Source organism: Microcaecilia unicolor, chromosome 5 (genome assembly GCF_901765095.1).
Source record: "Microcaecilia unicolor chromosome 5, aMicUni1.1, whole genome shotgun sequence".
NCBI classification, from domain to species: Eukaryota; Metazoa; Chordata; class Amphibia; order Gymnophiona; family Siphonopidae; genus Microcaecilia; species Microcaecilia unicolor.
The window spans coordinates 212651737-212679657 of NC_044035.1; the positions used below are offsets into that span (position 1 = coordinate 212651737).

Here is a 27921-nt window from a genome sequence, read left to right on the forward strand (position 1 = left end):
TTTGGCGCTTTCGTATTTCGCTTTCCCAAATATGAGTCTGGCTGCTGTGTCTTGAGCGGTTTGAAGCTTCTTAATGATTTGTTCTTTGCATCCGGCATAGATGGCATTACAATAGTCTAGGTGGCTTAGCACCATTGATTGTACCAGGCTGCGGAATATTTCCCTTGGGAAGTAAGGTTTGATCCTTTTAAGTTTCCACATTGCGTGGAACTGTCTTGCTCCGCCAAAGGATGAGCAGCTTTGCTGGTGTGAACCCTTGGATCCGGCCGGAGACGGCGGAGTGAACCCCTTCTTCTCAAGAGGACAGCCGACCCACCCCCTACTCTTCGCCTGGGAAGGCCGCCGTTCCCTGGAAGTTGAGCCTCCAGGTGCGGGCAGCCTACAGGGCTTCTGAAACAGTGGGAGGACAGGCCCCGCAGACAGCGCGGCTCTGGATCCCCGGAAGTCAACTGGTCCGAGGTCCCGGGGAACTGGCACGCCGGCGTGGAGGACAGCGGCGGCAGAGGTCAAGGCAGGCAGCGGTCAAGAAGAATCAGTAGCAGGCAATGGTCAAGGCAGGCAGCGGTCAAGAAGAATCAGTAGCAGGCAATGGTCAAGGCAGGCAATATCCAATGATGCGGAGCCCTCAGGAACGAGAAGCCGAAGCACTGGCTAGGAGGAGTGGCACTCCTTAAGTAGTCCTCCTCATTAGCGCGGGGCCCCAGCTGGTGCTTCCTGCGGTTGAGTCTTCAGGTAACCAATCCGAGGTGACGCTAGTCACCGCTTCCCCTGCTTGCTCCCGCAACCGGAAGAGACGCCTGCTATCCTCCGCCGGCGCCATGTTGCAGGGGTTTCATCCCAGAAGTGGAAAGCCGGCCATCGGCGGCAATGAGGTGAGAACAACTGGCGATCCTCTGTAGCCGGACTGAAGGCAATGGCCGCCTCTCCCCACTGGCCGGCGATAGCCGGCCACCGGAGGACCTGCGGCGAAGGCCGGCCATCCATGGCGGCCCCGGACCCCATCGCCCACTGGTACCAGCGGCAAGCAGGTGAGTGTTGGTCCCGGCGGAAGACGGGACAGGAACATTTTCTTTGCTGTATTTTTCGCGTGGTTTTCAAGTGTGAGATTGCGGTTGATTGTAACTCCCAGAATTTTCAGACTGTCAGAGTGTTATGATTGGGGTCAGAACCCCTCTCAAACTTACCTCTTTCCTGGGGGTCAGCTTCTTTACTGGCTTCTGTTTCTTTTCTCTGTCCTTTCTGAGCTGCCTCTGTCTCTCTGTGCTGGCAGCTTCCAGCAGCATGGGGTTAATTGTTTTACTTTACTACAGCTGTGTGGGTGGACTGAGTTAGCTCTACCTGTCTTTGGGTGTACTGGCTTCAAGTGCTTCATGGTGTTGCATTGGTGTGGGTTGGGCCTCTCTGGGTCAGTGTGCTTTTGCTAGGTCTAGGAAGTGTGACATCATCAGGGAGGGCCTTGATAAGGAAGTGGTGGTGTTTCCTTCAGAGCCTTTGCAACAGTGGTGTTTGCTTTAGGTAGGGTGGTGCAGTGTGCACTTCTGACTTTGTGTCTAGTTTCCCTGCTTGCTTTTGCTAAGGGCCAGGTTAGTGTTAGTGCAGTGTGCACTGGTGACTGTGTGTTTAGCTTTCCTGCTTTTCCCTTATGGTTCCCCTGCTTTTCCCTCTTGGTTTTGGAAGCATTGCTGTGTGTAGGGCTTTGGAAGCTCTGTTGTTGATAGAAGTACTTCAGGGTTTGGTGTTGTTAGGAACACTGCAGAGTTTGCTGTTAGAAGTACTTCTGGGTTTGTGCTATTGGGAGCATTGCAGTCTTTGCTGTTGGTGTTTTGTGATTTAGAATCACTTTTGGCTTATGTGTTAGCTCCTTTGCTAGCGTGTGTTTGCTTTCCTGCTTTTTCCTTGTGCCTTCCCTGTCTTCCCTTTTAGTGCTAGGAGCTCTTTTGGTTGTTTGGTGCATAGGAGCACCTTAGTTAGTTTAGAGTTGTAGAGCACTGCTTGTAGCTTGGTGCTTAGTAGCACCTGTGTTAGCTTTGTGTTTAGTTCCCTGCTCTGTTAGTTTAGGGCTTAGGAAGTCCCTTTCTTGAGCAGGGCTTAGGAGCTCCTGTTTAATATATGGCTTAGGAAGTCCTTTTGTCAGTTTACTGTTAGGAACACTCCTGCTGGTTTAGGGCTTGGGAGCACGTAGATCAGTTTAGGTTTAGGAGCACTTCTGTTTCCAGTCCTGGTCCCTGTGTCATCCGTTATCTAGTAAGTCCTGCCGGCTACTCGAACCCAGGAGCTCAACTCCTGGGGGGCTTAGTAGCTAAGTGCAGGTGAAGCTGTGTGGACCAGTCCGGTGTGCTCCAGTCTGGTGTTCCAGTCCTGTGTCCTCCAGTCCGGGGAATTCCAGTCCAGTGTTCCAGTCCATGTGTTCCGGCTCGCTGGGCGGTGCCTGCAGTCCCTGCCGGTGTCGGTGTGCTTGCCCAGCATTGGTTGGGGGGTTTTGCCTGCTGCTGTCGCTCCTCGTCAGCAGCCCAAGGGCTCACGTTTGCTCCAGAGCCCAGCCCCGCGGGCTCTGAACCTGAGAACCTGACACAGAGACCGGAAGAGTGTAGTCTGGAGTGTTTATGGTGTTGTGTTTATTTGAGTTATATTGTGAAGATAGGATGAGACATTGTGTCTTTTCTGCATTTAGTTTTAATTGGAATGCATCCGCCCATGAATTCATTATTTGGAGGCTGTGTTGGATTTCCTTTGTGATTTCGGTTAGATCATGTTTGAACGAGATGTATATCGTGACATCATCTGCATAGATGTACGGGTTGAGTCCTTGGTTGGATAGCGATTTGGCTAAAGGTGTCATCATTAAGTTAAATAAGGTTGGTGAGAGTGGTGATCCTTGTGGTACTCCGCATTCGAGTTTCCATGGTGTTGACGTTTTTGATTTAGAAATCACTTGATGTTCTTGTTTCTAGGAAGCCTTGAAACCATCTTAGTACGTTTCCTCCGATCCCAAAGTAGTCTAGGCTGTTCGAGAGTATTTGGTGGCTGATCATGTTGAATGCGCTGGACATGTCAAATTGTAGGAGCAGCACATTATTTCCGGTTGCAATTAATTGTTTGAATTTGGTTATGAGAGTGGTTATCACTGTTTCTGTGCTGTGGTTGGATCTAAATCCTGACTGTGATTCATGTAATATTGTGAATTTGTTTAGGTAGTTGGTAAGTTGTTTGGTTACCATACTTTCCATTAGTTTGACAATCAGGAGGATGGATGCTACTAGTTGATAGTTGGTTGTGTCGTTTAATTTTTTCTTTAAGTCTTTGGGTATCGGTGTGAGTAGTATGTTTCCTTTGTCCTTTGGGAAAAGTCCGTGTTGTAGCATGTAGTTCAGGTGTGACATAAGTTCTGTTATAAAGCGTTTGGGGGCGGACCTTATTAGATTGCTGGGGCAGATGCCCAATTTAGAGTGGGTTTTAGAAAATTTGTTGATTGCTTGAGTGATGGTTTCTTCAGTTAGTAGATCGAAGTTGATATAGATTCGATCTGCTAGGTATTCATCGGGAGTTGGGTCCAAGCTATCCATAAATTTTTCATGATCAGTAGTGTTACGTGGTAACGTGGATCGCAGTTTTATAATTTTCTCATTGAAGTATTTGGCAAGGTTGTCTGCCGATAGGGTGACTGTGCTGGTTGTGGTAATTGGTGTTGTGTCTATTAGTTTATTCACAAGTTGGTATAGTTTATGTGTGTCTTTGTAATCCGGCCCTATTTTGTTTTTGTAGTATGCTCTTTTAGTTTGTCTTATTGTGTATTTGTATTTTCTTTGTATTTGTTTCCATGCATTAAGTGTCTGTTCATCTTTCCTTTTCTTCCATGCTCGCTCAAGTCTCCTAATGTTTGTTTTTAGTAGTTTCAGTTCTTCGTTGAACCAAGGTATTGATTTTTTTCTACATGTAGTCTTTTTTTGTAACGGTGCAATTTTGTCTAGTGTGTTCTTACATCTGTCATCCCAGTTTTGTAGAAAGTGTTTTGAGTCTGTTTGTGCTGTCCATTCATCATTGTAAATCTCTTGCCAGAATGTTACAGGGTCAATTTGGCCTCTCATCGTATAGGTTGTGGGTTCTTGTTTGGGGTGTGTTCCTTTTTTCCGCCACTGTAGGGTAAAGTTTAGTTTATAGTGATCTGACCATGGTATCTCTGTCCATTTTGTATCTGTTAGTGTAAGGTTTAGGATAATTTGTGTGTGATGAGGTCAATTGTGTGTCCTTTGATATGGGTGGCATGCGTGCTAGGCCAGCTAAGGTCCAATGACTGGAGGAAGTCCATGCATTCATGTACATTGGTTGCATTCGGGTCTTCTAGATGCATATTTATGTCCCCTATTATAATTAGGTTGGTGTTAGTTACACAGGTATTTGATATGAAATCCATGAAGTGTGATTGGCATTCTTGCCAGTTGCCTGGTGGTCTGTAGAACAGGACAACATTTAAGTTGTCAATCAGGTCTGTATGGTTAATTCTAACTGAAGCAATTTCAAGTTTTGGTGTTATAGACTCGGCAGTTGTTGTTATTGTAAAGTGAGATTTGTAGATTAGTGCTAGTCCTCCTCCTCTTTTTTCTTTCCTTGTCCAGTGGGTGATTTTGTAGCCGGGGGGCAAAGTTCCAATATTATGGGGTCTTTTTGGTCGTGGATCCAGGTCTCGCTGATAATTGGTAGGTCAAGGTTTTCTGTTGTGATCCAATCTGTTATGGTTACTGTTTTGTTGACTACTGATCTGGCGTTTGTGTATCCCACTTGAATTTGTTTGTATGGGTCCGTGTTTGGTGATGTGTGGATTTTTATTAGTTGACGTTCCTTTATTTTGGTAGTACTTGTATTTCCATTCTGTTGTGGTTGTTCATGTGTCGGTGTTTTTTCATTATTTAAATTTTTGTCAGGTTGATAAGGTGTTTTGTGTCCTCTCAGTCTCTGGTGTGTGTTTAGTATGGGTATCATGTTATTTTCTATGAGTGGAGTGGTTTGAGTAGTATAAATCAGTGTTAAGGTGTGGGTTATTAGGATCAGTTTGAAGGTATTCATTTGGTTGACAGCACAAAATGGTGTTGGCTGATGAAACTTTACAGTTAGTAGTGCAGTTTTTTGTAGTGTAGTAAGGTGCGGTAAGGACGGTTATAATTCAGTGTCAGTATAGTTAGTGATACCGTTCAGGATGATTCAATGCTGCAATACAGAGTGATGTTATGAGATGCAAAGCAAGCATTACAGTTCAGGATGATTCAATGTTGCGATACAGAGTAATGCTATAAGATACAAAGCAAGCATTACAGTTCAGGATGAGTCAGTGCTGCAATACAGAGTAATGTTATAAGGTGCAAAGAAAGCATTAGAGTTCTGGAGTTAGCAAAACAAGTAGTATAGTTCAAAATGATTCAGTACTACAAATACAGAATAGTGGTATCGGATGCAGAGCGAGCATTATAAGTCTAAAGTCTATATCTAGAGCCTAGAGGTCTAGAGTCAACAGAGTAGTTAAACTTTAGTTAGTCTTTGTTTCCTCTCTCCTGTGTTGTCATCATCGGACAACCTCTAGATTTAGTTCCTTAGAATGAGGTTTTTTTTTTCCCGTTCAAATATTTTACTCACGATCAGTAGTTCTGAGGTGTTTCTCCAGGTACTGAATTTAATCGGCTGTCTCGGGTTTATGCCATGGTATAGGGGCTCCGGTTGCTCCCAGGCGCATGGGACTCAGTCTCACCGTTGTGGCCTGCCAAGAGGTCGGGGGGCATTGTCGGGTCGTTTCCCTGGCTGTCTCTCCTTTTGTAGCCTACCGCTCAGCGCTTTTCAGTTCCCAGACCTTCCTTTCTTTCTCAGCGGGCAGGTAGCCACACAGCGTCTGGTTCGTTGTACAACGTGTGCAGGGATACAGACAACCCGATCTCAGGGCGCGCTACTCGCTAGTTCGGAGTCGTGCCCTTTTGCAAAGCAGATTGGGATGTCGACCTCCCGGCCAACTCGTCCAGGGAGGACCTTGAATCGTCCCTTCCTGGGGTCACTCGCCTCTTCCAGGTGAGATTATTCTGTTCAGGGTGCTGGTGGGCGTCGGGTCCGGCTAGGGCCGCTGCGGCCACGAGGCAGGTGAGATGAAGGGATCTCGACCGGCTCCGAGTGCTGGCTCGTTCACGCTTGGAGCCCACGGGTTGTCCGGAGCTGGCCCGCGTTGTTCGGTACTCGCTGTATGCGGTGTGGGCAGTCGGTCGGTTCTGATCGCGACCATAAGCTTGCTGGGGACCTCGAATCGTCCCGTGCTTGGGTCACTCGCTTCTTCCAGGTGAGTTCTTCCGATCAGAGTGCTGGTGGGTGTCGGATCCAGTCAGGGCCGTTGCGGCCACGAGGCAGGTGAGGGGTCGCGACCAGTTCCCAGCGCCGATTCGTTCACGCTGGATGCCTACGGGTGCCCGCATTGATCGGTACCTGCTGTATGCGGGATGGGCAGTCGGACGGCCCCGATCACGGCCGTAAACCTGCTTGGGGTCTCTGGAGCACCAACTCCGTGACCCTTTAGTCAGCGGCCATCTTTCAATCAAGCTGGAGTGCAGGAGGTTGAAGCTGGTTCAACAGATTCATCTTCTTCTCAGTCAAGGCAGGCCCAGGGTCTGGAACTGCATCCATGTTCTGGGGTCAATGATGGCAGCGATGGAAGTGATTCCATGGGCAAGGGTTCATATGCGGCCATTACAGGAATCTCTTCTTAGCCGCTGGTCTCTGGTGTCGTAGAAGTATGACCTTCAAATTCCTTGGATGCTGGTTGCCAGACCGAGTATGCAATAGTGGTTGTCACACAGGAGTTTGACTGTCAGAGCTCCCTTTCTGATAACAATGGGAAGTGGTGCAAACGAATGGCAGCAAGTCGGGTTGGGGAGCTCATTACAAGTTCCATCTAGCACAGGGCACCTGGACAGAACAGGAGTCTCAGTGCTCGATAAATCACTTGGAGCTCAGGGCAGTGTGGATTGCCTTACTTGACTTTGCTCCCTTTCTGGCGGGGGCCTGGCCTGAGTTTTCTCCGACAGTGTGACGGCAGTAGCTTATATCAACAAAGAAGGTGGGACCTGCAGCCAGAGGTGACCTCCCTCATGAGTTGGGCAGAGAAAAATCTTCTCTGCTTGTTGGCATCTCACATCGCTGGGCTCTTGAATGTGGAGGCGGACTTTCTCATCAGGCCCTTCTTGGACCCGGGAGAGTGGGAGCTAGCCAGTCAGGGTTTTCAGCTGATAGTGGACCTATGGGGTTCTCTTCTTCTGGACTTGATAGTGATTAAAAGGAATGCCAAAGTGCCCAAGTTCTTCAGCCATTGGAAAGAACTCGGCTTGATGGGGATTGATGCGCTACTGTCACCCTGGATGGAAACACATCTACTGTATGTCTTCTCTCCTTGGCCCATGTTAGGCCATGTGTTGAAAAGGATCACATTGCACTGGGGTTGAATAATTCTTGTAGCTCCAGATTGGCTGTAGAGGCCATGGTACGCAGTCCTGATTCGACTGCTGGACATCTTCCACAGGCACATGGGCTACAAAAGCAAGATCCGATGCTTATGGAAGGTCCGTACCCCTTTGGTCTTACGGCTTGGCCGCTGAAAAGTCTTGGTTAACATAAAAAAGTTATTTTGATTCGGTCATTGCTACCTTGCTTCAGGCTTGGAAATGCTTTACATCCATGGCGTATGCGAGGGTGTGGAGGACGTTTGAGGGCTGGTGTTCTCAGCGTGGAATTTCTCCCTTTTGTGCTCAGATTGAGATGAAAACAAGCAGAGAAGATTTTTCTCTACCCAACTCATGAGGGAGGTCACCTCTGGCTGCAGGTCCCACCTTCTTTGTTGATATAAGCTACTGCCGTCACACTGTCGGAGAAAACTCAGGCCAGGCCCCCGCCAGAAAGGGAGCAAAGTCACGTAAGGCAATCCACACTGCCTTACGTGATGATACTAAGATTTGTAACACAGTGGACACCCCGGAGGGAGTGGAAAACATGAAAAAGGATCTGAAAAAGCTAGAAGAATGGTCTAAGGTTTGGCAATTAAAATTCAATGCGAAGAAATGCAAAGTGATGCACTTAGGGAGTAGAAATCCAAGAGAGGCATATGTGTTAGGCGGTGAGAGTCTGCTAGGTACGGATGGGGAGAGGGATCTTGGGGTGATAGTATCTGAGGATCTGAAGGCGATGAAACAGTGTGACAAGGCGGTGGCCGTAGCTAGAAGGTTACTAGGCTGTATAGAGAGAGGTGTGACCAGCAGAAGAAAAGAGGTGTTGATGCCCCTGTACAAATCGTTGGTGAGGCCCCACCTGGAGTATTGTGTTCAGTTTTGGAGGCCGTATCTTGCTAAGGATGTAAAAAGAATTGAAGCGGTGCAAAGAAAAGCTACGAGGATGGTATGGGATTTGCGTTACAAGAGTATGAGGAGAGACTTGCGGACCTGAACATGTATACCCTGGAGGAAAGGAGGAACAGGGGTGATATGATACAGACGTTCAAATATTTGAAAGGTATTAATCCGCAAACGAACCTTTTCCGGAGATGGGAAGGCGGTAGAACGAGAGGGCATGAAATGAGATTGAAGGGGGGCAGACTCAAGAAGAATGTCAGGAAGTATTTTTTCACGGAGAGGGTGGTGGATGCTTGGAATGCCCTCCCGCGGGAGGTATTGGAGATGAAAACGGTAACGGAATTCAAACATGCGTGGGATAAACATAAAGGAATCCTGTGCAGAAGAAAGGGATCCTCAGGAGCTTAGCCTAGAATGGGTGGCAGAGCTGGTGGTTGGGAGGCGGGGCTAGTGCTGGGCAGACTTATACGGTCTGTGCCGGGGCTGGTGGTTGGGCGACGGGGATAGTGCTGGGCAGACTTATACGGTCTGTGCCAGAGCCGGTGGTGGGTGGCAGGGATAGTGCTGGGCAGACATACGGTCTGTGCCAGAGCTGGTGGTTGGGAGGCGGGGATAGGGCTGGCCAGACTTATACGGTCTGTGCACTGAAGAGGACAGTACAAATAAAAAAAAAAAGTAGCACATATGAATTTGTCTTCTTGGGCAGACTGGATGGACCGTGCAGGTCTTTTTCTGCCGTCATCTACTATGTTACTATGTTACTATGTAGATCGTGCACATCCTAGCATTTCTCTTCAAAAGGATTGGTGTTGTCTAAAAGTTCAGGTTGCGGCTTTGGCCCATTTCAGGGTTTTTACTACGGAAGATGTCTTTTGTGACTCACTTAGATATCGTTTTTCTTGAGGGAAGCGGACCACTTGTGGAACCTTAATTTAGTCCTTCGGGATCTTCAGATGCCTCCTTTTGAGCCATTCTGGAAAGCTGCCTTGAAAGATCTTACGCTAAATATAGCGTTCTTGGTGGCTGGTATATAGGGTTTCAGAGCTTCAGGCTGTTGTTGAGATCCCTTTGTTCGCTTTTCAAAGGTGGGGGTCTCCCTGTGCATGGTTCCTTCCTTCCAAAAGAGATATCAGAATTTCGTCCTTTCGCAGAGGGAATAAAGAGGCCCGGTATTTTTCCTTGAAACTTCTCAATGTGCATAGAGACCACCTTAGATATCTGGAAGTCACAAATGAGTTTCACAGATCGGACAGACTGTGCATTTTGGTAAACAGAGGCATGGCCTCATGTCTTTCAAGCCCACAATTGCTAAATGGCTGAAGGAGACTATCGCGTCAGCTTATTTGCTTGTGGGGAAGCAGACTCCTCAGGCCTTATGGGCTCATTCTACAAGGTATACAGCAACATCCTGTGTGGAGACTACCTTACTGTCACCAGTGGATATTTGCAAGGCGGCAACGTTGTCGACGCTACATACCTTTGCCAAGCAGTACTGAGTGGAAGTTGCGGCACACTCGGAATCCAGATTTGAGGCTTTTGTCCTCAGGGCGGTGTGCCGGGATCCCACCCAGTCTAGAGATTGCTTTTGATCACCTCACAGGTCTGGAATAGTGGGAAGCTATGTAATGGAAAGAGAAATTAGGTCTTACCTGATAATTTTCTTTCCATTAGTCCTTCCCACCATTCCAGAGGCGTGCTCAAGGTTTCTGAGATGTTTAGTGTGAAGTAATGGGTCAAATAACTGTTGCCTTTTATGGTGCTTCTAGCATAGCTCTTGTTCTCTACAAGTTGTCCAGAGATGAGAGAGGTCCACACATGTTTGTTTATCTGGTTAGTGTTAGGTTATCTAGTTGTTTAAGATTGTTGTGTTTATTCTGAGTTTCTCACTGCTTGTCTACCTAAATACTGAGGAGATGGACTGGATGCCTGTACTGCTATGGATTTACAGCCTGTTTCACTAACACAGACTACTCAGTAATTACTGTGGATTCTATTTGTATTAGGTAAATGAGACTTTTATTAGAGGTGCTAAAATCTACAATGATTAAGATATATATATATATATATATATACAATGATTAACTATATAACTGAAAAGAAACAATACTTATAATCATTCTATCTATAATTAAAGAAAACATATCTATAAACAATCATTACATCACTGGTACCTACATCTAAACAATGCTAGGAGTTCCTGGACCAGGAAAAGAAGCAATAAAACACTATAAACAACCATCACTGGTCCTTACATCATCCAGGCTCTTATCAGCTGGGGGGCCTTGTTCACAGCGAAAGCCAGGAGCTTCTTTGACCAGGAGTCTGGTTCTACGCGGTGCGTCCACCCATAGATGAGCTTCCCACTTCAGTGCCAGAGACCCCCTTTTTTATTAGGTTTAGAACTCATGTTCAGAGCTAAGGAAAATTACAGAATGCTTGAGAAACAAGCCATACTGTGGGAATGTAGTCACATGTTTCCCAGCCAGGTGGCCAATCTGAACTCGAAAACAGGCTCCATCTCCCCCTTCACATACCAAATTAATTAGAGCTGTGTCTTATCTTCTACATTCCAACTTATTTTCACACAATCAAAGTTAAACAATCATTTTTAAACAGAATTACTCCTAATCAAAAATACAGACCCCAAGTGCACTTGTCGGTCAAGGCAGAGTTGAAAAACAGTCTTTAAAATTCACTTTTATTACAATGCCAAGAAAGATATGTCTCAGCTCAATTTTCAGTTCTCTATCTTCACCTGCTGGTTGATGGATGCAATTATCCCACAGGTTCTAGAGCAGTGAGAAGGACTAATGGAAAGAAAATGATCAGGTAAGACCTAATTTCTCAGGGGGTAGGGAGGACAAATTACACAGATATCAGGACTCAGTCGTGGCCCAAGACAGTCTGCTGCCTGAAGTGAGAGATGAGCTTACATACCCACCTTCCTAACTAAGACACCCAAAATTGTAGGGGGCCTCCTCAGAGCTCTAGTCAAGGAGCAGGGGATCCCCTCATTATGAACACCAGTCAGGTGGTTGTCCCAAGAAAAAAAGAAAGCAACATATTCCTAGGCTATATAGGAGTCAGTTTTTAAATGGAATTTGAACGTTTAGCATAGCAACAAATGTCCAGGTACCTTTCTATAATCATTTTTGGTGAAAGTATACATGTGGTTTCATATATCAGGAAAATGGGACATGGAAGGGTAGCTCCAAGTACTTATATACTTGACCCAGGTAGGCATTGATATTCAACACCTATTGTAACCACGTACCTCTAGGTGCAGCCAAGGATAGAACAATCTCCACAGGCTCCCGGTACAGCCAAGAAATAAATGTCCACCAGCAACTTCAATCTTAAGGACTTTATTCCATGCAGGTTTCTAGTAGACCTGATACACAGTTCCAACAGCAGCATTCACCTTCCATTTTAAGCACATATAAGCCACCTGAAAGTGTGTGGCAAATAGTCCCCTTTAAGCAGTAGGCCATCAGCACATACCAGAATTCAATACAGGCTCACAGTGAGCTCCAGTCTGGGCTCTTTATCCAGTGCACAACAAACAGTAGTTCAATTCCAAATAGAAGCAGTTCTTTCAGTTCATCATCACAGTTAAATCACAAAGCAGCAGTTTCTACCTTCTACTCTCTTTACCTTCTGGAGAGTTCAGTACTAGGGACTTCTCATACCCAAGGGATTTCAGCCGGCATCAGCTTCACTGGTAAATTCAATACTTTAGGGACCTCCCTTACCCAAGGATTTTCAGCCTGCAAATACTTTTGGGACTTCTTCACACCCAAGGGATTTCAGCCTGCTTCAGTACTTTAGGGACCTCTCTTATCCAAGGTTTTTCAGCCTTCAACTGCTTCTCTCTTTCTCTGCTTCTCTCTCCCCTGGGACTCCTTCCCACCTGCCTAATCCCTGGCTTCTGCTCTCACAACCAATCATTTTCCTTCCATTAGCTTCCCCCACACCCATACCAGCTGAGTTAAGCATTAGACTAAAGATGAGCCCCTGCACACAGAGTTTCCTATCTCTCTTTCCCCCTAGTGGCAGCCAATCTACACATCCTGCCAGCTTACACCCATGTCTTCCCCTATTGCAGCTAGGAGTCCAGTTCGGGTTCTTCATCTCACCTTCTGGCTCCTTGTCTGCAATGCCTTCTGGGACTTGTATTTCAGACTGAAACTGCCTTAACCCAACTATCCTGGATGTGACTCTATCACATACCCCCTACTTAAGAAATTCCGAGTCCCATTGGGACCTTCTCAGGGATTCACAATTATAGACAGTGCCTCACTGTCTTCAGACCTCTTGGAGATTCCGGTCCGGCCCAGGCTATCCTCTTCCAACTCCCAGCTTCGGCTCCCAGCGTCCAGCTCCTAGCATCCAGCTCCCAGCTTCTGATCCCAGCATCCAGCTCCTGCTCCCAGCGTCCGGCTCCAGATCTCCACTCCAGCTCTGGCTTTTCCCTCTGGCTCCACCGCATTCACCCTGTAAAGCAAAAAAAAAGAAAGAGACCCAAGTGCGATATCCTTACACTGGTCCCCCTTTTAAAGCCAGCCCGGTCCACTCCTGGTCTTCCCCACTTCTCTTCCTTTGCCCACTCTTTATCCAGCCTTGGCCCCCCTAGGTACCTCTTACCTGAGGCATTTAGGCCACCACGACCAGACTCTCCGGCTTGCATGGATCCATGTTCAGTCCCATCTGGGAAAGTGCCATTTGTAGGCAGGTAACTCTAAGTGCAGCCAAGGATAGAACAATCTCCTCCAGCCACAGGCTCCCTGTACAGCCAAGCAATAAATGTCCACCAGCAATTTCAATCTTAAGGACTTCATTCCATGCAGGTTTCTAGTAGACCCGATACACAGTTCCAACAGCAGCATTCACCTTCCATTTTAAGCACATACAAGCCACCTGAAAGTGTGTGGCAAATAGTCCCCTTTAAGCAGTAGGCCATCAGCACATACCGGGATTCAATACAGGCTCACAGTCAGCTCCAGTCTGGGCTCTTTAGCCAGTGCACAATAAATAGTAGTTCAATTCCAGATAGAAGCAGTTCTTTCAGTTCATCATCACAGTTAAATCACAAAGCAGCAGTTTCTACCTTCTACTCTCTTTACCTTCAGGAGAGTTCAATACCTTAGGGACTTCTCATACCCAAGGGATTTCACCCTGCATCAGCTTCACTGGTAATTCAATACTTTAGGGACCTCCCTTACCCAAGGATTTTCAGCCTTCAAATACTTTTGGGACTTCTTCACACCCAAGGGATTTCAGCCTGCTTCAGTACTTTAGGGACCTCTCTTACCCAAGGTTTTTCAGCCTGCAACTGCTTCTCTCTTTCTCTGCTTCTCTCTCCCCTGGGACTCCTTCCCACCTGCCTAATCAATCCCTGGCTTCTGCTCTCACAACCAATCATTCTCCTTCCATTAGCTTCCCCCACACCCATACCAGCTGAGTTAAGCATTAGACTAATGATGAGCTCCTGTACACAGAGTTTCCTATCTCTCTTTCCCCCTAGTGGCAACCATCTACACGTCCTGCCAGCTTACACCCATATCTTTCCCTATTGCAGCTAGGAGTCCAGTCCGGGTTCTTCATCTCACCCCCTGGCTCCTTGTCTGCAATGCCTTCTGGGACTTGTATTTCAGACTGAAACTGCCTTAACCCAACTATCCTGGATGTGACTCTATCACACTATACATGTAGATTTAAATTCTTGAAAGGTATTAATATACAAATAAGTCTTTTCCAGATACAGGGAAGTGGTAGAACTAGAGGACATGAGATTATGGGAGTGGAGTTGACTTACGAGGAACATCAGGAAGTAGTTTTTCATGGAAAGGGTGATAGATGCCTGGAATGTCCTCCCAGGAGAGGTGGTGGAGACCAAAATGGTGACAGAATTCAATTATGCATGTGATAAACACACAGGATCCGTATATGTAAAGAGAATGGAATCAAAGCAAAACAACAGTGTTAGACAGCAGCTCCAGTAATTTTCAAAATAAGGCCAGTGCCGGACAGGTTTATGTCCTGAAAATGGTAAAGACAGATAAAATGCAAGTATTTATTTGTATTTTATATCATATCATATGTTTTGAGTGTACCTCAGAAGGAGAGGGGAAGAAATCTTAAGATGTAAAATGTTGTCAGTTATTGACAATGAATGTTGACTATATTACAGCCAAAATAATAAAACCACTCTTCCAAGATTGAATCAGATATAATTGCGTATATGTGGTTGGCACTGTGGCAAATTGCTGACTGTCCTGTTTGTGATCCCAGTATTTGATCATGAAAGAAGTGTAACCTGCACAGAGTGGCGGGTGTGTTTCTGGATGCCTTGTTGAGCATACTAGATGGACTGTGAAGGTCTTTTCTGCCGTCATCTACTACGTTGCTATATTTGGCTTGGATGTGACAAAACCAGGTATAACCTGAATTATCTGGGCCATATGAATAATGGTGCCTACATGTGTAGAGTATATGTGTAAGTACATATGTAGCTTGTATAGATATTTTCAGGATCGTGAAGTACACCTGCAATACCACTGAAAATACTGCTATGGTACATATGTACTTGCATCTTTATGTAGTGATCTCATAACTAAAAAAAAAAAAAATAAAACCTCTGCAATGTTGTTTATATGTAACACGTCATAACAGTTTAGTTATGTAGCTCAGGACTCAAATCTAAAACATTCCATACAGTGCTCACTTACCTAGGAAGGTGTTAAATATAAATATATATTCTGCAAAAAAAACAATAGAGATGTGAGGTACTCGCACAGCAAGGAACAAAAAGAAAAAAAAAGCAAGAACCACAGCACAGTTTATAACACCAAAATAAAATTATTATAACTGCTTTTATTTTGGTGGTGAAAACTGCACTGTGGTTATCACATTTTTTTAAAACATAAATTCTGCATCTACAGAAATCCATCCTTCAACAATAGGTTCAGTGCAGAACTGGGTCATTTCTCCATAGAACTCAACATACAAAAAAAAATGATTCTGGTATCATCTCAGTAGCAACAACAGGCATACTGTGATGTAATATTCAATCTTAATGAGTCTCAAGCAGGAGCTATAGAGCAAATCTACTATACCTTAGTAGTGCCAGCTTCCAAGGAGCCTATCCTGAAGAAACATCAGTACACCTATTGGGAAAGCTAAACAAGCTTGATTACTAAAGTTCCCTACATGGAAATTCCATGTAACAGAATACCTGGTTTCAGTCACACACTTAGAACATAGATAGACCCTCAGAGAGTACAGAATAAGTCACCAGAAACTAAAAATAGAAATATGTACACAAATTAATCTGAACCTCTGCATGCAGTACAAAACCAGCGAAATAGAACATGCAGCTCCTCCTGTGCTGTGCAAAATGTAAAGATAGCAGATGTAAATTCTAAAAACTGATATTTCAAATCAGACCACTTGAGAGAGAGAAACAAAGACAAGACAGGGGAATGAATAGTTTTAGGAGTATAATTACTCTTTTGCTGTTTTAGACAGGGAAGAAATTGTCATCTTTGTAGAGCGGCCTGTAGATAATGAGGGGTGGAGGCAAGTTGCAGCTTGGTGGATGTGCTGATTTCTCGCTCTTGCTTCATGACATAAAATTATGACTAAGGGCATAGGGAAATTGTGGAAAATTCTAAATGTCAGAAAATTAGGCCCATTTCTTGGCAAATCAACTTTGTATTAGTAGCAGAACTGCCCTGCTTTGACTTATTGCAGTTGGGGAGAGGGGGGGAATGTCCATAATCATGTACACAGTGACCATACTGCACATACTTGGGTGGAGTTTAGGCGGAATTAGGGTTACCATATTTTGTCCCCCAAAAAGGAGGACACATGCCCCGCCCCCACCACACATCCCACCCTGCTCCCTTTCACGCCCTTGCTCTGCCCCTGTTACATTTTCCCCTCCCCTCTGTCACACACCCCATCACCCCCCCTCCCTATCACCCCCTTCCCCTTACCTTACTACTGCCTTGGTGGTCTAGTGACCTCTTCGGGGCAGGAAAGAGCCCCCTCTTTCCTGCCCAGAGCGCTGCCCTGCATACATCCTTCCTGTTGCTGATCTTGGCGCCGATTCAAAATGGCCACCGAGAGTTGACGTGACCTCATGAGACTTCAACTCTCGGTGGCCATTTTGAATCGGCACCAAGATCAGCAACTGGAAGGATGCATGCACGGCAGCACTCCGGGCAGGAAAGAGGGGGCTCTTTCCTGTCCTGAAGGCGGAAGAGGTCATTAGACCACCAGGGCAGTAATAAGAAAGGGGAGGGGAGGCTGGCAATCTGCTCGTTTGTCCACCCACTAGCCTGCCTGTTTGTCCAGAAATCCGGACAAACGGACAGATTGGCAAAACCCGCCCAGTTGCCCGGACATGTCCTCAAAAAGAGGACATGTCCAGGTAAATCCGGACATATGGTAACCCTAGGCGGAATGTGATGCAGTTTGTACGTGCACACCTTTACACCAGCTCCACGGCTTTAATCTAGCTGCAACTTCTGCCAGTTTACCCTTAGTATTTCATAAAAGACTCAAAAGTTCCTATTGGGCTAATTTTCAAAACAGAAAAACATCTAAAAAGTGGCATAAAGCAGCATTTGGACGTTTTTCTCACAAAAATGTCCAAATCAGTATTTTCAAAACCTATTTTTAGACATTTTTCTTTGAAGTCCGTCAGAAGTGCTTCCAAATCTCAAGGGGGCATATAAGGGGCATGTTCAATGTGGGACTTGGGCATTCCTGAGACTTAGACGTTTTTCAGCCATAATGGAACAAAACAAAAACATCCAGGACTAAAACTAAGATGTTTTGAGCTAGACCTGTTTTTATAACGAATAAGGCACAAAAAGGTGCCCTAAATAACCAGAGGACCACTGGAGGGAATCAGGGATAACCTCCCCTTATTCCCCCAGTGTTCACTAACCTCCTCCCACCCCCCAAAAATGTGATGAGAAACATTACTTGCCCGCCTGTTATACTCAGGTCCATTAGAACAGCATGCAGGTCCCTGGAGTAGTCTAGTGGTGGGTGCAGTGCACTGCAGACAGGTGGACCCAGGCTTCTACCTCCCCCTACCTGTTACACTTGTGGAGGAAACTGTGAGCCCTCCAAAACTCACCAGAAACCCACTGGACCCATATATAGGTACCCCTTCCACCCGTAATGGCTATGGTAGTTGGGGGTAGTGGGTTTTGGGGGGCTCAGCAGAGTGGAGGAGTGGCCTAGTGGTTAGAGCACTGGTCTTGCAATCCAGAGGTGGCCGGTTCAAATCCTGCTGCTGCTCCTTGTGATCTTGGGCAAGTCACTTAACCCTCCATTGCCTCAGGTACAAACTTAGATTGTGAGCCCTCCTGGGACAGAGAAATATCCAGTGTACCTGAATGTAACTCACCTTGAGCTACTACTGAAAAAGGTGTGAGCAAAATCTAAATAAATAAAGTAAGGGAGCAATGGTCAGATGTGTGTACCTGGGAGCATTTTATGAAGTCCACTTCAATGCCCCCTAGGGTGCCCCGCTGCTTTCCTGGGATGTCAGGGGGACCAGTGTACTAAAAATGCTGGCTCCTCCTACATCCCAATGGCTTGATTTTGTGTGTTTTGCTCTTGGCCATTTTTTTTTTCAAAAATGGACCAAGAAATAAAACGTCCAAATCACAAAACCTTCTTTTTTTGAATACAAAAGATAGACGTTTTTCTTTTTTGAAAATGACCTTCTTTGCTATTCAGATTTTGGACTTAGATGTCATATCGAAAATACCCCTCCATGTGTCTTTATGAAATAGGCTAAAAATAGTTACATTTTTACCCTAGGAGCCCTGTTATAAAATTAGCCCCACAATGACCAGATCTGAGTTGTATCATATCTGTACATTTCAAGAGGCCTTAGCTCTTTGTCTTACTATTGCAGGCAATCCGTATCATGCACGCAGTCCTGGAGAAATATGGGAGTTATGAAAGCTTTGAGGTGACCACTGGAGGGAACCTACTGAGCAAGTATCAGATCTGGTCTTACATCCGGAAATACATGCAGAAGGAGGGCTGTACGGGAGAGGTAGGGAGAGTATTAAGATTACTTGACACACTGTAAGTTGAATACTATATTGTGACATAGACACAGTCTGCATATTTTGGAGGTGAAGATTGTTTATAAACTCTCCCTTTGGCAGACTGTAGACAGATTTTTATGTAGTTCTTTGGTCCATTATGGGATGAATATTCTTTCTTGTTACATGATAAAGGTCAATTTGTGTATTCACTCCTGTAGCAGGCTGTAAATTGCGGCATTGAACTAGAAGGTGTTTGCCCAATTTTTAAGTCATATCCCAGCAGTACAAAGCAGGGCCGCCGAGAGACAAATCTTGGCCCAGGGCAAACAATCTTAAGGGCCCCCAGGCACCTCCCACCTTCTACCTGTACCTCCCCACCCCCATCATCAGTCAAAAGTAAAAAATTTTGATAATATTCATAATTTTATATATTGTAATAATTATTTCCGTGTCATCAATACCAGACCAGTCCAGACCAATGGGTTATGTCCATTCACCAGCGGAAGGAGACAGAGAAAATAGTTCCAAGCACTTTGCTTCTTAAGGTTATCATGCAGCCTGGAATGCTTAGTATTTTCTCTGTCTCCTAGTGAATGGTGGACGGAAGTGTAGTTGCTGGTGGATGGCTGGCTAGCTCCTGCAAATCCAAGAAGACAGGAGGAGCCTCCACGGAAAGTCAAAGCAAAACAGCAAAAGTAGAGGCTGACAAATGCGCAAACCAATAGGGAGATAATATCAAAAACCAGTTTATTCAGAATATTCATATCAAGGACCCGACACGGTGTGACATGGTGTTTGCTGATCGGTTGGCTGTTCTTTTGTTTCTCTGTGGATTAACTTGCATATATAAAGGAATTATTCAAGCCTATCAGCTTCTTCTCAGAGAAAGTTGATTGTGACCCCTGAGGCAGGCGCTTTGGCGCCGAAACACGGACCGTGTCGGGTCCTTGATATGAATATTCTGAATAAACTGGTTTTTGATATTATCTCCCTATTGGTTTGCGCATTTGTCAGCCTCTACATTTGCTGTTTGGCTAGCTCCTGCCCCAGCTTGGCTGGGAACGGTTGAGCAGGGAATCTGCTGGTTATCTGGATTTGGATTCTGTTTAGATGATTCTCAGTGCTCCTGGGTCCCTCATCTGCCAGCTATGGGATACATAGAGGCATATTTTCAAAGCACTTTGGGAGGCTAAGTTCCATAGGTTTCTATGGAACTTTGGGAGGCTAAGTGCTTTGAAAATAAGCCTCTTAGTATTATTGGGTTCATCCCCTCTCTCACCTGAGGCCTTTGAGGCTTGACAAATTTGCATGTGGCACGTGTAGGCTGAAAATTTCCTGCTTCTGGGCAAGTATGTTTGCTCCTTTCTGCCTCCAAAGTGAATTGTGACAGTTGTGTGGTTTTAGCTTCGTCTGAGGTAAGCTGTTCATTCTTTCTTCCATTAAAAAAAAAAACCTAAAGGGGAGAGTTTCTGTGGCCATTCTTTGTGTTACTTTATTTCCCTAAACGTTTGCTGCTTTTGGGGCGTTTTTTGCTGGTCAAGGACGGTGGTTCTTTTTATTTTCCTTTTGTCGGGTTTTCCCTGTGTGGTGATGGGCCTTCTTTTTGTCATTGGCTAGACCTCTATGTTCCCTGCATGCTGGCGACAATTTGGGCTATGTTTTTTTTTGTCAGCGGCACTTTTTGGGTCCGCTGGGACCGTGTTTTTTTGTTCTCCCGGGCTGCCTGCACTGTCCAGTGTGCTTTGCTCTTTGAGGGACGGCTGTTGCGCAAGCTGTTTTGTTCTGGCGTCTGGTAGTGTGCTTGTGTTGGCAGCAGTTGAGGGCGGACAGCCGTCTCTGCAGCAGCGTATCATGTTTCCTATTCTGCCTTCTTTTTGAACAAGTTTTGGGGCCATTACGGCTTCTTTCCAATGGGCTCCCATTTTTTGTGGCAAAGTTAAATTAAAAAAAAAAAAAGATTAAAGCAGATGGAGTTTGTTAACCCTCTGTTTTTGGGTGTTCTCCAAATTCAGTTGGATCATACCATAGCACTTTCGGCTGCAGGTATTGCTTTATTTTCTTGCCCGCAGTTTTCTGCAATTTGGGAAAGGCTGCGGCTAGGTACCTGGTTTTCTTTCTCTGAGTGGTGGGCCTTCTTAGTGTGGTCTGCCCTGGCAGGGTCTAAATGAGTTTTCTTTCCCTATCTCTGGGGCATCTTGCCTTCCTGGTTTCAGTTGAAACTTTAATTTTGCATTCTGGAGGCGTGCAGAATTCTTTTTGGACATCTGCCTGTATTTTTAGGGCCTTCTTAGTACGCTTCTTTCTCAGGCCAGGCTGGTTTTTGGCTGCCTAGGGCACAGATTTCACTGTAGCTTTCCTATGTCCTGGCGTCATCTCATGCCATTTTGCTGAACATAGATTCCAACTGTAGGTTCCTTCTTTTGATTATTCTTTCCCGGTTGGGTTGTCTTCCTGGTGCTAGTCTGTCTTGCCAGTCTCCAGGGCATGACGTTTCTTTTGGAATCTTCTTGGGGGTTTTTTCCCTTATGGTACTGTTTCCTGCTGTACTGCAGGCTCAGTTTCCTTTGCCTTTCTTTGGGACAGCTCTTTGCAGGTTGTTTCTGTATATGGGGAGTATTTTGCCTTGGGAGTAGAGAGCTGCACGGGAACGGGGTTCGCGGGAATCCTGCGGAACCCGCGGGATTCCTGCAGGGACGAAGGCAGTTCCTGCAGGGTTCCCACGGGGATGGAAGCAGTTCTGCAGGCTTCCCGTGGAAGTGTAAGCTGCACCTGCACCAGCCTCTCATCTACTGAATACCAATTTCTTTGAGTGCTGTCTCCTCCTCCTCCTCCTCCTCTTCTTCCTTGCTTTAACAGCATAAATGCGGAAAGTCTTCCATTAAGGAGGTGGTAGAGTCACAAATGATGACAGAATTCAAAAAGGTGTGGGATGAACACAGAGGATCTCTAATTAGAAAATGGAAGTTATATAAAAGCTAACCTTAAATGGCTGCATGTGTGTGGATGTGTCAAGTGACGCTTAGATGGCGACTCTGGCTGTGATGAACTAGGGCTGATACCTGGCAGACTTGTATGGTCTGTGTCTCATACTTGGCAATCTGGTGTAGGATGGGCTGGAAAGGGCTTAGACAGCAACTTCAGTGGCTGGAACATGAGGACAGTGCTGGACAGACTTTTGCGGTCTGTGTCCCACAAATGAGAACATGAATAGGCTGGAATGGGCTTCGATGGCAACTCCAGCAGTTGGAACATAAGGATGGGGCCAGATAGACTTCTGTGGTCTTTGTTCCAGAAACACGAAAGAAAGACCATAATCAAGTATATAATATCACACGCGTTGATTTAATGATGAATTGATCATGAGTGTGACTATTGGGCAGAGTGGATGGACCGTTCAGGTCTATTTGCTGTCACTTACTATGTTACTATTAATCCTCTTTGCTCTCAGGCTGGTGCAGAGACCTCAGCTCTGACACAGGCACGAGAATCAGATGTCACCTGACCTACTAGTGCGTGCATTGACCTACTGGTGCGTGCATGTGACGACCTCTCAGCACACACTGCCAGTGAATTAGAGACAAATCTTACATGTGCACACCAGAGTGTTCCAAGTTCCAACTTCCATTCCTTCCTTGCCTACAGTGCTGTGGCTCAAATCCAGAGAGAGACTGAGGGAGCTGACTGGAATTTTCTTTTATGTACCATTAAATTCTTGCGGGGATGGGTGGGGACGGGTTGGGATGGTTTAAATTTTTGCGGGGATGGGTGGGGATGGGTAAGATTCCAGTTGGGACGGGTGGGGACGGGTAAGATTCCAGCAGGGACGGGCGGGGATGGGTAAGATTTCTGTCCCCGTGCAACTCTCTACTTGGGAGACTGATGCTCTGTCTCTTCTCTGTTAAGACTTGCTGTCTTTTGAGGCTGGTTCTCCATCATGTCAGCTCTGCCTTCTTGGCTTCGTTTAGGAACTTCTGCCTGTCCATCTCTGGCCTCATATTTTGTTTCTTGCAGACTGGACGGCTTTCTTTTAGGGCGGATTTTTGGTCTCTTGCAAGGGTTGTCAGGTGGCCTCCTTCTGTGCTCATATACGATTTCTTCAAGGCATGCCATTGTGTTTTTCCTTGCCTTCTTGTCATCTTCTTTTGGCTTCATCCCTGTCTGTGTAGGCTAGTGATGTTGAGCATTACTCTGCCTTTCCATTTTGAGCCTTATTCCTTTTCGGGGACATTTGAGACTTGATCCTTCTCTGGAGGTCTAGTTTTGCTCCATTCCTGTATGGTGAATCTTCCTTACTCCTTGGATGGCGAGTCTTGCCTTTTTTTACTGGAAGGTGAGCCCTGATTTATCTCTGGGTATTGAGTTCTGCCCCATCTCTGGATAGCTGTCGGGCGAGCATTGTTCCTCCTCTGACCATCAAGTTGTGTTCTCTCTCTGGATGTTGAGCCTTGTTCCATCTTTGGATGTGGAGCCTTGTGTCCTCTCTGGATATTGAGTCAAGATCTTTTGCTGGAGGTCGGTCTTCATCTCTGTATTTCGAGCCTTGCTCCTTTTCTGGATGTCGTGTCCAGCTCCTTTTCTGGAGGTCGAGCCTGGCTTCATTTCTGGACATCTAGTTTGCTCCTTTTTCTCCATGTCGAGCCTTCCTCCGTCTCTGGATGTCGAGCCTTGCTTCATTTTTGGAGGTTGTGCCTGGCTCCTTTTCTGTTTGTTTTTTCTTTTCCTCTGGCTCTCCAGCTTTGTTTCCTTTTTCTGGATGATGAGACTTGCTCCATTGCTGGAAGTTGGGCCTCACTGCACCCCTCCTTGACTGTAGAGTTCTTCGCCATTTTTGATGGTTGCTCCTTCTCCATATCGGGGTGTTAATACTGCCTCCAGCTCAACATATTAAATGTGGCTCCATCTCTGAAGGTTGGCCCCCCTGTTTCTGGCAGTCAAACCTTCTTCTTTCTCTCTGGCAGACCTTGCTCTGTCTTTGGCCGCCGGGTCTTTATTTGTCTCTGGCCGGGAAGGGGAGGCCTTATTCCACCTCTTGCCATGGAGTTTCCTGCAGCTTGGGCCGCAGGGGCTTGCTCCGGCTTGGACCGCTAGGCATTACTTCGTCTCTGGTCACCGGGCCTTGTTCCAGTTCTGACCGTTGGGCCTTGCACCGGCTGTGGTCGCCAGGCCTTGCTCCATTTCTGGAGGTCCACTTTTGTTGGACCATAGTTATGAGGCGTGTTACACTCTCTAGGTGGGTGACTATCCTGCTTATAATCGAAAGAGAAAAATGCCTATATTGCGACCCAAATCGGGAGATGGGCGTCTTTCTCCCGTAGGCGCCCAAATCGGTATAATCGAAAGCCGATTTTGGGCGTTTCCAACTGCAATCCGTCGCGGAAACGGGTAAAGTTGACAGGGGTGTGTCAGAGGCGTGGTGAAGGCAGAACTGGGGTGTGGTTATCGGCCAAGGAGAGATGGGCTTCTTTAGCTGATAATCGAAAAAAAAAGGCGTTTTTACCGCGATTTTGGGTCACTTTTTTGGACCCTTTTTTTTCACGAACAAGTCCCAAAAAAGTGCCCCAACTGCCCAGATGACCACCGGAGGGAATCGGGGATGACCTCCCCGGACTCCCCCAGTGGTCACTAACCCCCTCCCCACAAATAAAAACCCACTTTAATAACTTTTTTTCCAGCCTCTATGCCAGCCTCAAATGTCGTACCCACCTCAGCAGAATATGTTCTATCCTGTGACAGCCTTTCCCTGGTTCTGATGAGGCTCTCGGGTGAGTGTGACAACTTTTCTGTTATGCGCACTGCAGAGTCACATCAGCAATGCATTGTGGTGGGTGTAGGGTATTGGGCTCGATTCCACTAGCTTGTGGCAAATGCTCACGATGTTAGTAGTTGGTAGGCTCTACTCCCATGGTGCTTTTCCCCCCGCTTACTGGGTCAGAGTGTGCCCTGTTTTGTTTCCGGTAGTCCATGAGGTAGTGAACATTTTTGTAAGCCAGTTTTAGATCCCTTTCACGTGTTAGCCACGTTACAGAACTTAGTTCTTACCTTGAATGTTGCTGAAAGAGGGCATTGTACACCATTCTGCCAGCTCTGACCTACTGCTAATCTCAGTACCAGGGAGACTCGTTGCCAGTGGGGCACAACCTCTGATCTGCAGTTAACTGTGAGTAAGCGTGCTTATTCCAATAAAGGACGTTTTCGGAGAGATTAGTCTTCAGGTGTCAACTGGTGTGCCAATGTTATATAGCAGCAACAAGTCCTAGAGGCCTGCGTGTATGCAGGTCCCTGGAGCACTTTTAGTGGGTACTGCAGTGCACTTCAGCCAGGTGGACCCAGGCCCATCCCCCCCTACCTGTAACACTTGTACTGGTAAATGGGAGGTCTCCAAAACCCACTGTACCCACATGTAGGTGCCCCCTTTACCCCTAAGAGCTATGGTAGTGTTGTACATTTGTGGGTAGTGGGTTTTGGGGGAGCGGGGTTGGGTGCTCAGGACCCGTGGTAAGGGAGCTATGCATGTGGGAGCGTTGTCTGAAGTCCATTGCACTGACCTTTAGGGTGCCCAGTTGGTGTCCTGGCATGTCAGGGGGGCGAGTGTACTACGAATCGTGGCCCCTCCCACGACCAAATGGCTCAGATTAGGACGTTTTTGAGCTGGGCATTTTTAGTTTCCATTATCACAAAAAAAAAAACAAACGCCCAGCTGAAAAACGTCCATTTTTTCGAAAATACGGTCTGTCCCGCCTCTTCACGTACCCGTTTTCGGACCTAGACGCCTATGGAAATAGGCGTTCGCGTTCAATTATGCCCCTCCACGGTACCTTCTCTGGTGTTTCATCTAGTACTGTAACAGAGTTGGAGTCTTGCCACTTCTCTCCTTGTCTGCTTCATTTTCTTTCTTTCTCCATTGTAGGTGTGTGTGTTTTCTTGATTTTCTTATCTGGTGATGAAATCTCTTATTCTTGGAGGTGGTGGCATAGTGCCCATTCTGTCTGGTCTGGGACTATGGGTCCATCTGTCCTTTGACCATTCTCCTTGGCCTGTGGAGCCGGCTCTGGTTGATGGCAAGTCGGCGGGTCTTGAACGTACCCTTATTTTTGTTCTTTTTCCTATGAGGAGGGGTCCTCTCTGGCTTCCTCTTCGAGTTCAGTTTTCTTTCTTAGGGGACCTTTTGCTTAGGGGGTGGTACCTTTCTACGTTCTTGCTGCTGGGACATAGTTCTCTGGGACTTAACTCTCGTGGTTCTTCAGTCAGTTGTTGCAGTGCCTCTTTTGTTTTCTGAGACTTTAAAACTCTTTAGGTATTTTTTTTCCTCGAGTTACCTGGGTCTCTGGGCAGTGGTTTTCTTCCAGAGGTCTCTTCCTCTACTTTTATTTTGAGGATTTTATCTTTTCCACTGCAGTTCGGGAATCTCTGGGTGGCTCGCCTGAAGTGGTTCCCTTTTTCAGACGTTGGTCGGCGGGCGTGTTCATTGATGTTTCTGTTGTCCTTTGGGGCTTTGGTGATTCTTCTGTTATTTAGGTTCTTTTCCTGCCCTAATGATATGACTGCTTTGCTACATCCCATTGGTCTGTACTGGTCTGGTATTGATGACAAGGAAGGAAAAATTATGTTCCTTGTCATCAAGCAGATGAAGCCATTACGTATGAGTTGTGTCCATCAACCAGCAGGGGGAGATAGAGAGCACTCAACTTTTCTCAGTGCCTCATGGCCAGCTAGCTCCACTGCCTCTTCAGTATTCTCTATCTCCCCAAGCAGGGTGGCTGCAGCTTCTTCGAGCTCCATCAAAAATCTGCCTGGGGGTGGCTCCTGGCTTGCCAGCTGTTAGCCGGGGTGTTAGAGGCTATAGCAGCTTCACTTTGAAGGCACATAGGTCAGCCCTTTCCCTGCCTTACCCATTCCCCCGTGGATGTGGACATATTAGCTTGCTTTTCCTTGTCCTTTCCCACTCAGTGGATGCAGGCACAATGGTTCGCCTTTCCTGCCTTTCCCACTTATCTGAGCCTCCGGAGTGTTTTTATTTACCTCTTTTGCCTCTGCTTTCCTCACAGCGTAAAAAATAAATAATTAATTAATTAATTAAAGTCAAGTCGCGCTTTAGCGCAGCGATCTCGGAAAAGAGGTTTTTTTCTTGAGATTCTTCTGCAGGACCGGAGCTGTGATACTCGGTCTAGTGAGGTAAGAGTGTTTTCTGACTCCTCCGAGGGGGACCCGCGATCGGGACGTTTTTGGCATGAACTGCCATTTTTGAATTTTACCGCCGTTTTCGGCGATGGCTGCGGAGACTGTAAAGCGCTGTTCTAAATGTGGCAAGCGCAAATCTGCAGCGGGGCTCTGTAATTCGTGCTGTACAGACGGTAGAGCCGGTCCGAGCATGGCGAGCGGCGATCTTTCACGCTCTGAGCTAGCAGCGGACGCCATTTTGGATTTTCCACATGGCGCGGCTTCCGTTGCGACGGAGAGCCCTGAATCCGGGGGGGGGGGGTCCTCTGAGTGAGGCTAATAATAGAGCTGATAGCCCTGGGCAGGATCCGGGCGGTCAGGGAGCGGTTTTCTCCCCTGATTTTGTTTTAATGTTGCATAGGGCATACATGCTTAAAAGAGCTCTTCCACAGAGATCTTCGGACCCTCTGCCTGCCCCCCCCCCCGGTGGATCCTGGCCTTTTGGAGTTGGCTTTGCCTGTTTCTTATCCTCCTGATAAACGTAGAAGGGCTAATTCCCCTTCTGAGTGTGGCGCACCCCCCTTTTCCCCACCGTGGTCGGGCTATGAGGATTCTGAGGGGTCTGGCAGAACTTCTTGGGCTGAGGAGCCAGAGTCGGGTGCAGAATTGCCACAGGAGCTCAATGATCCGTCTGCGGTGAGGATTTTCCACCGCAAGGAGCTGCCAGCGCTTATTTCAGATGCCTTACAAGCCCTCTCGATTGAAGATCCTGGGAGTGGCACAGCCTCCTCGGTTAATCCAAGGATGGCTAGTACCAGAAAGCCTGCTCGAGCCTTTCCTTTGCATGACTCCATCCAAGAGCTTATTTCGGCTCAATGGGCTGACCCCGAGGGACCTTTGAAGGTTGCCAGGGCTATGGGGCAATTATACCCTCTGAGTGAGGAACATTTGGCTCGCTTTGCAATGCCTAAAGTGGATGCCCTGGTCACGGCTGTGACAAAGAGAACTATCCTCCCTGTTGAAGGAGGGGTTGCCCTGAAGGATATTCAAGACCACAGGCTTGATTCAGCTCTGAAGCGGTCCTTTGATTTGGCAGGTCTCACTGTTCGGGTGTCTGCATGCAGTTGTTATGCTGCTAGAGCCTGCCTGGCTTGGTTACAGCAGGCAGTCGAACAGCCCGGTGATGGAGCGGAGACCTTATCTGAAGTGGCTCCGCGGATGGAGTCGGCCTTGTCCTTTTTGGCTGACGCCCTTTATGATATGGTCAGAGGTTCGGCTAAGCAAATGGCTGTAGCAGTGGCTGCTCACCGCACTCTTTG

The 27921-nt window shown here is 46.7% G+C and overlaps 1 protein-coding gene across 2 annotated transcripts in view; it reads left to right on the forward strand.

Annotated features, from left to right (window-relative positions):
• KIAA0895L (KIAA0895 like) overlaps positions 1-27921 on the forward strand; it is a 105531-nt gene that overhangs the window by 39052 nt on the left and 38558 nt on the right. For both annotated transcript variants that reach the window (XM_030203746.1, XM_030203747.1), the window contains exon 3: positions 18307-18450. In XM_030203746.1, the coding sequence (XP_030059606.1) occupies positions 18307-18450 (144 nt within the window). The remainder of the gene's footprint in view (positions 1-18306; positions 18451-27921) is intronic.